The sequence below is a fragment of the Pagrus pagrus genome (genome assembly GCF_965226575.1).
Source record: "Pagrus pagrus genome assembly, chromosome: 11".
NCBI lineage: Eukaryota > Metazoa > Chordata > Actinopteri > Spariformes > Sparidae > Pagrus > Pagrus pagrus.
Window position 1 is genome coordinate 17,266,821 of NC_140195.1, and position 12,109 is coordinate 17,278,929.

At 42.4% G+C, this 12,109-nt stretch overlaps 1 protein-coding gene across 3 annotated transcripts in view; it reads right to left on the reverse strand.

Moving 5' to 3' along the window:
- Nucleotides 1-12,109, reverse strand: part of dip2ba (disco-interacting protein 2 homolog Ba) — a 48,719-nt gene that overhangs the window by 4,305 nt on the left and 32,305 nt on the right. For 2 of the 3 annotated variants that reach the window (XM_084365465.1, XM_084365464.1), the window contains 25 exons: nt 11,827-11,891; nt 11,628-11,721; nt 10,814-10,933; nt 10,581-10,695; nt 9,977-10,116; nt 9,720-9,856; nt 9,191-9,271; nt 8,949-9,076; nt 8,537-8,651; nt 8,112-8,313; nt 7,904-8,016; nt 7,499-7,522; nt 5,414-5,494; nt 5,114-5,237; nt 4,857-4,978; nt 3,826-3,937; nt 3,307-3,416; nt 2,437-2,567; nt 2,162-2,330; nt 1,711-1,881; nt 1,457-1,518; nt 1,307-1,364; nt 1,137-1,211; nt 741-915; nt 287-410 (listed from right to left, as the gene is read on the reverse strand). In XM_084365465.1, coding sequence (XP_084221591.1) covers nt 287-410; nt 741-915; nt 1,137-1,211; nt 1,307-1,364; nt 1,457-1,518; nt 1,711-1,881; nt 2,162-2,330; nt 2,437-2,567; nt 3,307-3,416; nt 3,826-3,937; nt 4,857-4,978; nt 5,114-5,237; nt 5,414-5,494; nt 7,499-7,522; nt 7,904-8,016; nt 8,112-8,313; nt 8,537-8,651; nt 8,949-9,076; nt 9,191-9,271; nt 9,720-9,856; nt 9,977-10,116; nt 10,581-10,695; nt 10,814-10,933; nt 11,628-11,721; nt 11,827-11,891 — 2,848 coding nt within the window. The remainder of the gene's footprint in view (nt 1-286; nt 411-740; nt 916-1,136; nt 1,212-1,306; nt 1,365-1,456; nt 1,519-1,710; nt 1,882-2,161; nt 2,331-2,436; nt 2,568-3,306; nt 3,417-3,825; nt 3,938-4,856; nt 4,979-5,113; nt 5,238-5,413; nt 5,495-7,498; nt 7,523-7,903; nt 8,017-8,111; nt 8,314-8,536; nt 8,652-8,948; nt 9,077-9,190; nt 9,272-9,719; nt 9,857-9,976; nt 10,117-10,580; nt 10,696-10,813; nt 10,934-11,627; nt 11,722-11,826; nt 11,892-12,109) is intronic. The other variant, XM_084365466.1, reaches the window with a different exon arrangement.

Here is a 12,109-nt window from a genome sequence, read left to right on the forward strand (position 1 = left end):
TTCAAGACTCTTGGAACCAGTTTTTTCCACCAATTTTGAGGAGAACCATTGTGATCTAAAAATGTATGCCCTCAATGTTCTGTTGATTTTCACTCGTGGTATCAAATATCAAATATCGAAGTTCAAAAAATCCTGTATGGTGACGACACTAGTACCAACAGGAACAGAACCAGTTCCATGTTGGTGGAAAAGCGTCGTCTGTGAACTCCCAGCCTTCATCAGTGAGTGTGTAAATAAAAAATATAGTATATCATGAAAATAATGTGCGCTAATTGAAGAAGCTCACCTTTCTGCGATGCTGCGGTGTGCTCGCGACACAGATGTCTCGATGTCGATGGGGTGGTAGCGTAACCCCCTCAACTCCAACGTTTCATCGAGGGAGCCAACCACAAACAAGGCATCGTGACGATCTGTGGCAGAAATAAACAAAAGTATTATATTGTTTATAACTGCAGACTTCAGACCTCAAACATGCTTCCACTGGAGGGCTTTTGTCTTGTAAAGTACTTTATTATAATTGTAATGTGTCACATATTTAACAAAAATTGCTGATATTCTGATTAACTGTGCTGCCCTAATGTCACAATATAAAATTATACATATCATGACAGCATATGTCATCACTATCGCCCTCCCTAAGACAAAGAGCCCCAACAATTCTCCCAGTCATAATTTGCAATGTCACAAAAAGGACAGAAAGGCAAAGTATGAGGTCAACTTTATTCAAAACGTCCTCTCACCTCCGCTTGCGTCCAGTAACTCAGTCCTCTTGATGAAGCCCAGGTAGCCCGTCCTGGCCCACAGAGTGTGGGGTTCCCCAAAGCTGAGTCTGGTGTTAAAATGATCTGCCTGCAGGCTCTCCTCCCCGTAGATGGTGTAGTAGCCGCTGGCACTGTGAGCGCTGCTCACCCAGATCTGAAAAAAGACAAAACAAACAGGTGAAAGGGGCCTTGAGTATTTTTTTTCTTGCATTTGTGGGACCTCTAAAGTCTCAGCTAACAAGTTTTTGTTTTGTCTTTTTGCTCTTTGTGTTGGCTAGCTGTCTTTACTTCCCTCTGTGGATGTAAAACCACTTAATGTGCTGCAGAATCAAATGTTTGAATATCAGCATCCCATCATCCTTTCTGCCTCCTCACCTCCCCAAGATGTGAATCTCCCAGCGGGCCTCTGGTCTCTGGGTTAACGATGATGACCCTCACTCCTGGAAGGATCTTAAGAGGAGAACATACAAAGAGAGTTAAAACAACCACTTCTATTACCTCTCTGGTTCTGTGGGCAGTCTTTTTAGTCAATAATCAATACTTACAGTGCCTGACTCCATGAGTGGAAGACTCTGTGGCGCTCCTCGTTCCACCAGCCTCACCCTAGAGGAAACGGACAAAAGCCTGTCTGTAAATCATTCTGTTCAATCTGACCAGATCATGTGACAACCGTAGCTGTCTTTGTTCAGCCTTACCTGTCGTGGCGCAGAGACTTCATGTCAACGTAGACAGTGGAGGGGTCTGGTCCAGCAGTGCCCTGAGAACACAGAGAGGGAAAATAAACACCCTGAAATGTGAGAAATTCAACTGGACCTGAAGCTTTGAGGCCTTTTCAGAAGGTCAATGGGTTATTTTAATCCAGTAAAACATGTATCCAAGACACAAGAATACAAATAATTGGGGAAAGTAAAAATAAGCACAGTTAACTGATTCGCAGTGTGTGACTCACCTGCAGGCAGATGGCCAGGTTGACCCTGGAGCCGAAGGCGGTGCTGACGGCGCGCGGCGACAGGCCGAGATCTTTGAAGAGCTTGGAGAAGGACTGCGTGAGAGCAAGGCGAGGACGCTCCTCTGCGATCACCACACAGCTCCGCACACACGACAGATTCAGACCCCGCGCCTGGAGACACAGACGGCTAAAGGTTATTCACACTTTTAACAGTGAAGTGCAGTCTGAGCTCGACACAGACATGAACTCAGCGTTAGTGGACTTTTTTATCCAAAGTGATTTTATATGCCAGCAGAAGAGGCAGAGATACTGAGCTGGACTGAAGCACAAGAAGCAGATTTATGACTTTAAAATAGAATAACGTCCACATGCTTCAAACTCCTGTGTTGTTTTGATATTATTATAGCAATAGCAGTCATTTATTTTGGGTGTTTTTGAGTGTGATTCTGACCTTCAGCATCTCTGTCTGGGTGCCCAGGCCTTTGGTGCAGAGCTCCATCACAGAGTAGGAGCAGAAGGTGTCTCTGATCTTATACTGACTGAGCGTGCTCAGCCACAGAGGCAGTGAGCTCTCCAGCTCCAGGGGAGGGATAAGGATGGACTGGTGACCTGAGTAAACACTGGGCCAAGAAACACACACTCATTACAGCAACAATGTCACATTTACAGGAACAGCATGTCGAATGAAATGTGACTCTCAGTCTGTGTGTGTGGGCAGTATGTTACCTGGAGAGGCACCACAGGACGAAGCCCAGGCCACAGTACGGGTCCAGGCAGATGGCTATTTGGCGTGAGGAGTAGAGCTCACACTGCAGCTTAATGGAGCGGCACAGAGTACTGACTGCAGCATGAGACATCTGATAGGAAACAGACATAAACACCATCATCAAACCATAACAGTAAAAGAGTTAAATCACTTTGTGCTGCAAATTAGACACGGACAAATAGTATTTATGTGCAGCTGTCGGCTTTATGAGGCACACATTATCCCTGGATAATTACAGTGATGATCATGTTTGTGAATCAATTCTCCTTTACATTTCTAATAACATTTACATGTTTTGCCACGTTCAACTCAATGTACATTCACTTATTGTGTTCAATAAGTAGTTGTTGATTATAGTGTTCAATTACTTTGTTAAAAATGTTTCAAATGACTTCTCCTTATCCCTCATTAAAATGTAAAAATCTATGAAAATGCAAATGTTATTAAAGCTCAATTGCCAGACTCAAGATGTCTCCTACTTTACTGAAAACTACTAAAATTCCACATCACACTTCTTTAAGTTGCATATCGGACCATGATTGGCTTTCAAAGTAGAATCATGCTCAATCATACTTGTCTTAAACTAAAATTACAGGTGAGCACAGAGTATATTTCACTTGTCAACAGACTGATGTGAGTGCAGCCTACAAATGTCTCACATACGTCATTCTACACAGTTAAAGTCAAGATTCAATTGAAATGACAGTAAGCTAAACACATTTTTGAGCGGATTTTATGTCCCTCTGGTTAAAATGATTTACATTTTTAATGAGACAAACTGATTGCTTCATGTTGCAGTATAATACGCACGATTTGAGAGAGTAACTTACCTTGACTCCAGTCAACATGCCTGTGGTGGACACACTAAAGTCCAGGTAGGCCAGCATCTCAGCTGTAGGGGGCTTATAAATGTGCGGAGGCCGCTTTCTGGGGAGATCATCTGGAGGAAGTGGGGAGAGAATTTGGGTTATTTTCACACGCTTTCACTGTCTTACTGTTTGTGTTATTGTTTGCTATTGGAAATGAGCTGCAACCTGATAATTGTTCAGCGTTTTTGTTGAGTGGGAGGATGGGATCATCCCAGAAGTAAAAGTGCTGTTTCAGTGCACATTTAAGAAGTTATTTTCAGTTTATCACACCTACATTATTTGCAGCACCACTCTGCACTAGTGTAAGGATGTTTGAATGTTTGCAGAAAATATTTTTCGGACTACAGAGGAGCTTTTAGGCAAAGAGCAAATAGGACACCTTGTGGACAGAAGAGGAACACATTCTTTGGCCTCAAGTTTTTGTGCGCCCTCAGAAAGCACACAGCGCCACACGACAATGATAATGCCTTGAAGCTTTACCTGTATCGATGATGGTGGGCCATGTCTTGATGTTGACGCTGGCAGCAGCCTCCCTGGACCTGAGGATCCTCATGAGAGGCTGAGTGGTGAGGATGCAGGCTGCTTTGCTCACCTGTAATGTATGTAACACATATGGACAAGTTCACTCAAGGTCACAAACAACCATGCTTTGACAGTGACACCAGGTAAAAAAAAATCCTCCGTCTTAGGCGTTACTCAAATAAAAAGGCATTTCTTTATTGTGATACTTTATTGATCCCTGAAGTTCTATAATTCAATTTTATTTGCTTCCCTCGAGGGAAATCCATTATAGGGGTCAGGAGCAGAAATACTTCACTGAGTCTGGGTGGGATTCAGTTACTTGCTTTAGGGCACCTCATTTATTATAAGAGATCGATCAAGTAGTGAATAAAAGGTAAAGCAAGGCTCGAATTCCTTCTGATGTATGTGACATTTAGGTGCTTGAGAGTGCAATATCTAATATTACTAAATGACAGCTACGTTATAGTGTTTGGTGATTAACGTTTTTTTGGTAGGCCTGTCACAATAATCACATCATCAACTTACTGTACACATCTTCTCTTATTGATTACCTGTCTTGAGTTTACATGATGCCATAATAACTAGCAGGGCTTTCCCTACCATAATGACGCTTGTGTGCAGCACCTATACATTTTTTCACATTCTATTTATTGTTTTGATCGTGTGGTTTTTATTTTAATTCGGGATATTTTAATCTTTTTCTTCACATTTCAATTTCAAATGTCTAAATTTTCTGAACCAGTTTCCTCAGTGATTCAGTGAAAAATAAAATACGTAATGAAGCTAAATTAGTCTTTAGAAACTAAGTTTTTAAAATGCATTGCTAGGAGTCAGTGTTTACATTTAGTTTTAGGTGTACAGACCCTTTAAAGAGCTGTCTCTAAGATGGATTAAATACGAAGACGGTCTGTACACTACTTGTTCTACTTGAATAATTGTGTACATTAATTACTCTAATATGCTATGGTAAAGCTTGAGTGTGCACTCACATCGATGATCATGCGGACCGTGGGGAGAGTAGCAGCCAGGTTCTGTGGGTGGGGTGGCCTCACTGTCACAGGGATGACCCCCGCATACAGGCAGCCGTAGAAGGCAGCTATCAGGTCGATACCTGCAGAAATAAGAGACAAAATACAGGCAGAATTAACAACAAACATTTTTACTGGAAAAGGAAAAATTAGTTAAGATCGTCTTCAATGATTAGGGGTGTGTGTGTGTGTGTGTGTGTGTGTGTGTGTGTGTTTACCTGGGGGGTAAAGCAGCACCACATTGTCTCCTGTGTTGAGGCCTCCTCTCTCCATCAGAGTAGCTGTGATTTTCTCAGCTCTCTTGTGCAGCTGAGCACAAGTGGCTGTGCACACTGCCACCCCCTGCAGCCAAAAGAGAGCAAGTACAGCTGAAACTCATACCCAACAAAATGGATCACCAGTAGCACCGAACCACAAGAGAAGACAGACAACTATGTTATCATCTCTGAATGTTTCTCTGATACTTAATTTTGAGAGATATCTCAGATTTAGTGTGCGTGTGTGTGTGTGTGTTCTACCTTGGCATTGAGCAGCACATATAGGACATGGTCTGGGTCTGTTTGAGCTCTAAATTGCAGAGCTTCCGACAAGAACTGGTGCTGTTGAAGAGAGTGTGTCATCACAAACATTAATGGTGGACTGACTCGGTGCATGTATTACACATTTTTTAAAAATACACAAAGCTGCATCTGTGGCAAATCATAATCCATTTAAAAATGATCAACAGATAGAAAGACACTTGATATACCATCCAACCAACACTCAAAAATAAAAGGTTCGCTCAGTGACAACAGATATATTTGTTCCTTTCAAACAGACTTTGTGTGGAATAAAGACCAGAAAACATTTTAAAGACATTCTGCGATGCTGTTGACCTCTCACACAGAGACACACAAGCACACGACAGGAGAGTAGGAGTGTCCAGAGAATATTTTTTCTGCCAAGCGCAGGGTCATGCTGGGACCATCTGCACCTGGTAGGAGGCAAATTGGAGCCACTGTCAAATACTAACAAGCTATGGACCATTCAAAAAAAGGGTCATGACGATTTTGTAAAGCTTTGACAACATATCAGTGCCTCAGGATTGTGTTTCTTAAACAAGGGGACAATCCACAGGTTTTTTTCTTCTTCTTTTTTCAGTTAAATACATGAGAAATATTGAATGAATTATTCGCCTCTTTAGTGTCAATAATCTGAGGAACTGACCAGTGCACAGGACCGAAAAAGACAAGATGGGAAAAGCAAAGATATTCTTTTAAGGCAGAAACCAAGTGAACATTAGGCAACACATAAAGTAACAACTAAATTAACTTAACACCATGAAGCTCTCTGGAAAAACAAACAGAATACACAGCAGTGTCACATTGCCAGCCGTATTAAAATCACTGGCCGGAGTCATTGTGCCACTCTCTCTCTCTCTCTCTCTCTCTCTCTCTCAGTCAGACAACAGGTCGTGCTCTGGTCAGAAGAAAGGAATCAGGAGGAGTCACATCATGCAGACCGGCTGATCTGACCACTCATCAAGCCATGCTACACCGGGGAGCATCACAGTGAACAGAGCGAGCAGAGGTGCACACCAAAATGATCCTAATTATTACTGAGGTTATTAGAAGGTATGAGCATAATGCTTCACAGCGTGTGATTACACCGTCTGTAATGGTCACATATGCTGGCTCAAAATCTGCATTACCTCCTTAGACAACGATAGATGAGAAACTTGAATATACTGAGACAAGATGACTTCATTTAAAGGATAAGTTCACCCAAAAATGAAAACTCATTCGTTATCTACTCAGCCTCATGTCGATGGAAAGTCGGGTGAAGTTTCGTAGTCCACAAAACATTTCTGGAGCTTTGCAGCAAAACAGTGTTGCAGCATTCTCCCAAACAACTGAAGTAGATGGGGACAACATAAAATTGTTCCACCCAGCGCAATCAAAAAGGTCCAAGATCCCAGACTGATTTGAAAAGATGTTATTTACACCCTAGGCGAGCGGGCGAGCTTGTGCACCCACTTCAGATGCGGTGCATGCTAACACTATTACTCTTACAGTGAAGATTTTGGCTTAAGAACTGTGTGACTAATGTCTTTTTTAAATCAACAAGGGACCTCTGGACCTGGATTGTGTCAGATGGAGCCATTTTTTTGTTTGTACAGTTGTTTTTTTAAGTTTTAAAACTAATAACATTTTATTGTGACACTCTAGAATTGTTTTGTGGACAACAAAAACAACAAAAAACAAAAACACTAACCTTCCATCGACATGGGGGTGAGTAGATAATGACCAAGTTTTCATTTTGGGGTGAACTTTAATGTAGAGCTATTTGGTTTGACAAAGCTATTAGGCTGCTGGCCAACTCCCATCTTAAAAGGTGATGGCGGAGAGAGTCTGTTAAGGGACTATATTAACTTCAGTTTTATTGTATCACTACATTAAGTGTGTGGACCCCTGCTGGCCAAGGAGCCAGCCTGGACAGTCATCTCTGTGCGTCCGGCCAAAGCTGTTGCTGGTGGCCATCAGGGTGTCACGGCTGCAAAAGCACATCTGACTGACGGAAGCAGCAGAAGCAAAGACAGGGTGGGGGCCCGGCTAAAGCCTTACCATCATGGTGGGCCACATACAGAGCTAAAGCCCAACCCCAAGCACAGTAAAGGCAGAACAACAACAAGAGATTTAAGATGAGACATCAGTATCCATTTTCCACGGTCATCTGCAACTTGGTACACACAATCAGAGCAGTAAAGATGAAAAAAAATATTTTCATAGTCAGCTATTTCTGTATCATTCTTAATTAAGTCGTCTAAAGAAGTTTAAGTACTTTAAATGCTGTAAAGAAATTTTACACTGTGGACATTAATGCGTTAGCATGAATTTTGTCTCGCTGTCCAGTCAACAGCAACAACAGTTCACAGTAATATAAATTCATTATTAAGCGGTCTGTTAATAAGTTTCTGATAATTATTCTAGGTTCATTGTGTGGTTCAAGGTCTGAGTGGCAAACAGTACCTTTCGGATCAGATCCTGGTCCTCCACCACACCCAGCTCTCTGCCTATAGCCTGAGCGATCCGTTTCCCTGCCACCAAATTGCCGACCAGCATCGAAGCAGGACCAACATCCACTGAGCAGATCACAGAAAAATCAGAGTCATGTAAAACAGCAAAAAATTCCTGAAAATTCCTTAAGCACCATTAGACCTGGTCTGAGATATCCTACCTGGCTGTTTCTGCCGAGGCTTGGGCAGGTTGGTAACACAGGTGTGCGGGCACATGAGGATATTACAGGGGTGCAAGTTTCCCTCCAAAAAGTTCTGCTTGGTTTCACAGATGTGGATCCCTCCAAGGGGCGTCTTTGGAAGGGTGTTGGCAGGGACGAGTGCGAGGCAGTACAGGCCGACCTGGTGGATACTGTCAATGGCCTGGGGAGAAAATGGGCATCACGTTGATATAGATTAATAAAAATGAACACAATATTTTGTATATTATGAGGATGTTAAGTGTTGTTGAGTCATTGAAACAGACCTTATGACATAACAAGAAGAATCTGTGACCTAACAAGAATTAGCCCACCTAAATACCATCATAAAAAAGAAAAATACTTACTGAATATTCATACTAAGTGACAAAATATATGTGATTTACCTGCAGTACTCGACTCATCCACTGGAAGCTGTCCTCCTCACTGGCGTCAGGCCTCTGCTCTGCCACAATCACTATCCTCTCATCATAAAACACTGTCACTGAGAACACGGCGATCCTAAATGAATGAAAACAGAAATGAGCACTCACACACTCCAAACAAACACACAAGGAGAGGCTACAGAATATTAAAGGGATTGTTCAGTTTTGAGGCATATACAAGAGTTAGTTTTCTTTCTTTCCAATAAAATATCACAAAATCATAATGGCTCACTATAGACACATGCATTGCTCAAATGGTCTTCTTTGGTGTGGTGCACTTCGATCGACTGTGTTGTGTGTGTGAAGCGCTATATAAATAAAGTTGAGTTGAGTTGCCATCCATGCACCCTGTTAGAAGACATCAGTGTCTCACCTCCCCCTGTAAACTGTTTTGACAGGCTCCACTGCCAGCGCGGTGGCCACCAGGTCGTCGGCGTTGTGGCGGCGCCCGCTCACCATCAGCAGCCCCTCGATCTTCCCCACAACAAACACCAGACTGCCCTGTGGAGGACACAGATTCACTCAGCATGGGAAACAGAACACTCACCAGCTGTATTTATTCAGTCAATTTTCAGGAAGCTAACAGTTTTTTGTGTGTGTGTATTTGTGGCTTACCGGTCCCACAAATCCAAGCAGACCAGTTCGAGAGAAAGTAATTTCACCTATGGGTGCTCCTGCTTGGTTGACGGGGATCACCTACAGATAAGCAGAGAAATCAAAGATGAAACTCAAATATACACAGTACAGTAAATCTCACACGAGACACAAGTATCAGTAAGTGCCAAAATAATTGTGATACTGCAATTTAATGTTTAGCTTAAGGGTGGTTTATTGCCTGAAAATATTTAAATTAAAAATGTATTGGGGGCAAAAACACACTTAGAGACTAACTGGGAAACAGGTTCTTATGAGGCCTGAGTGTGGCTCCATCTAGTGGATCATTTTAATCTATGCTTTTCTCCCATTCATCCATTTTCTAAACTAGCTAATCCTGGCAGGGTCGAGGAGGTCTGGGGCCGATATCGGCACACATTCGACATGAGGCGGGGGACATGCTGGTCAGGACTGCAGGTTCTGTTTAACTTTCAGAGTTGTGATTTGCATGCAGCGGAGTCTTAAACATGGGTTTTAAACTTTGACAGACCTCAAATGTGTTCTTGGTGACACCTGGCAGGCCGTAGTACATGGTGCCTCCAGCCCGAGAGTTGATCACAATCTCCCCTATTTCATCTGTCTTGCACAGCTGAGGAGACCCGTCAGGTTTGACAATGCACATTAGAGCTGAAACACACAAAAAGGACACGATACGTTTATATAAATGAATTTTGATAAAGATGTCAAGAAAATGTGGCAGCTGCTGTACTTCTGCAGTGGAAATTAAAGTCAATTGCACTGGCTAACCTCCAGGCATGATGTGGCCCACATCCTGAACAGTTAGAGCAGAGTTTTTGTCCTCTGTGTTCACCCTGATCACCCCGTGGCTCAGCCCACCCATGGACAGGATGGCCCTGGCTGGAAGTGGAGCTCCTCGCGCACCAGGCCTGCAGAGAAGGCAGACAGAGAAGTGAACAGGTCAGACAGGTAGGCAGCAGAGAGGTAACACATTGTTGAGGTCTGTGGATGCACAAAACAAGTCTCAGTTTTTAAGGTGTGGTGCTTTCAATGTTTTTATCTTGAAGAAGACTGCAACAATTCTCACGGTTTGGTTAAGTTTTATTTTCATATTGCTTTAAACATTATTTTTAACTAGAATCCAGAGAAGTACGTAATTAGAAAGAGATGTGAGATTAGAAGTGACCAGGTCATGTCAAAACCAGAAGTCTCTTTATTGGTCTCTGTTCCTCTTATTTCCTTCTTATTTCCTCCTTCCTACAAGTCAGGTACATGGTCAAGTTGTGTACATGTCATTAAAAAAACACAACAAACAACCCTTATTTTCAGAGGCACTACATTTGAATGACTTAATAGTGAGTTTGCAGTGCGCTCATTATGAGCTCTATGGTACCTGCGTATGGCCACAGTCAGGGCCTCAGGAGAGGTGGCACATGGACAGATCACCTCAGGCTTCAGACCATGAGACTGGAACACATTCAGGAAGGCATCACATGACGACACAGACCCTGATAACAAACATGGACAAAAACGTTACCAAAACAGGGTTGAAAAAGTCAAAAACATGCCTGTACACGGTCGTTCTTTTTATAAAGAGGGCATGTTTGTGCAGGAGAAGTGACTCACATGGGTTTGCTCCATCAGCCACAATGAGCATACGTATGGAGGACAGGTTGGTGTCTCTCTGGTCCTTGTGGGCCATCATGGCCCAGTGGAGGTCACGGCACTTTACCAAGGCAACGCGTGCTGTCAGAGGATAAGGAAAATATGTTATATATGGTGTATTAACAGTTTGTTTTTTGTATGCGTTTTGTTTTTGCTATACGGTTTCACCTTGATTTTTGTTATTCAGCTTTGTGGTTCTGTAGGTATCATCAGTTGTCTACCTTTATCATTTAAAATAAAATCTTTTAATAATACATGTTTTTGCCATTGATGGTTTATAAAGATGGACGACATGACAGCTCCCCAAAAATGAAGCCAAAATATCTTCATTGCCCCCTGGTGGCTTGCTGCAGTCATGAGCCCTAAGATTTTTCCCAAAGATGGTTTCTGTCATCTTAATATTTCTGATAAATGTCCTTGATCCTATAAAATAATAATAATATATTATAGGAAGGGGGTTGGACATAATGATTGACAGCTGAGCCCTGCTTGCAATCGAGTGGGGTGGTCATATGGGCAGGACCTCGATATCACAACTCAAATGCCCAATCACTAATGTCACTCTGCCTCCAAATGACATCACCAGCAGAAGATGGCAACCCTCATCTCTGGGATATTTTGGCTTCAGTTTTGTACAGTAGGAGGAAGTGGAGACACATTGTTCATCTTTGTAAACAGTCTATGGTTTCTACCTGTTTAAATATATTCATCAACATTAAAATAATAAAACTACACAAATATGGAATGTAAAAGTAAGACTGGACATTGGCTGAACCTTTGTGAATGTGGACCCTCTGCACCCAGGACATGGGACATGCTTTCATGACAGCATATGGCACTGTGATGGTGTGGATTCTGTTCATGACACTCTGGAAAAAATACACATAAGGTCAATGTCACATTGTGTTACATACCAAAGTTAAAAAGATCAATTAGACTGGATATACAGTACAAATTGTTGCATTCAATCTCACCGTTAAGACGCCATGCCACATGCCCATATCCTTCTTGCAGTCCAACACATTGACCAGTGTCTCCCCTAAGACAGAAAACACAAAAACACATAAGCAAAGAGGGATGCTAACTATGTAAAAGATGCATATTTGAGTTACACCCCAAATGTCATTTTGTGGTCCATTAGAGTGCATATTCTCTCGAAGGATGATCCTCAGTTAATCTTCTTTGAGGTGCCTCTCTTTGAGCAGCAGAGAGAGAAAATAATTATGAAGCAAGCAGCCGGTGAAAACTGCTGCTGAC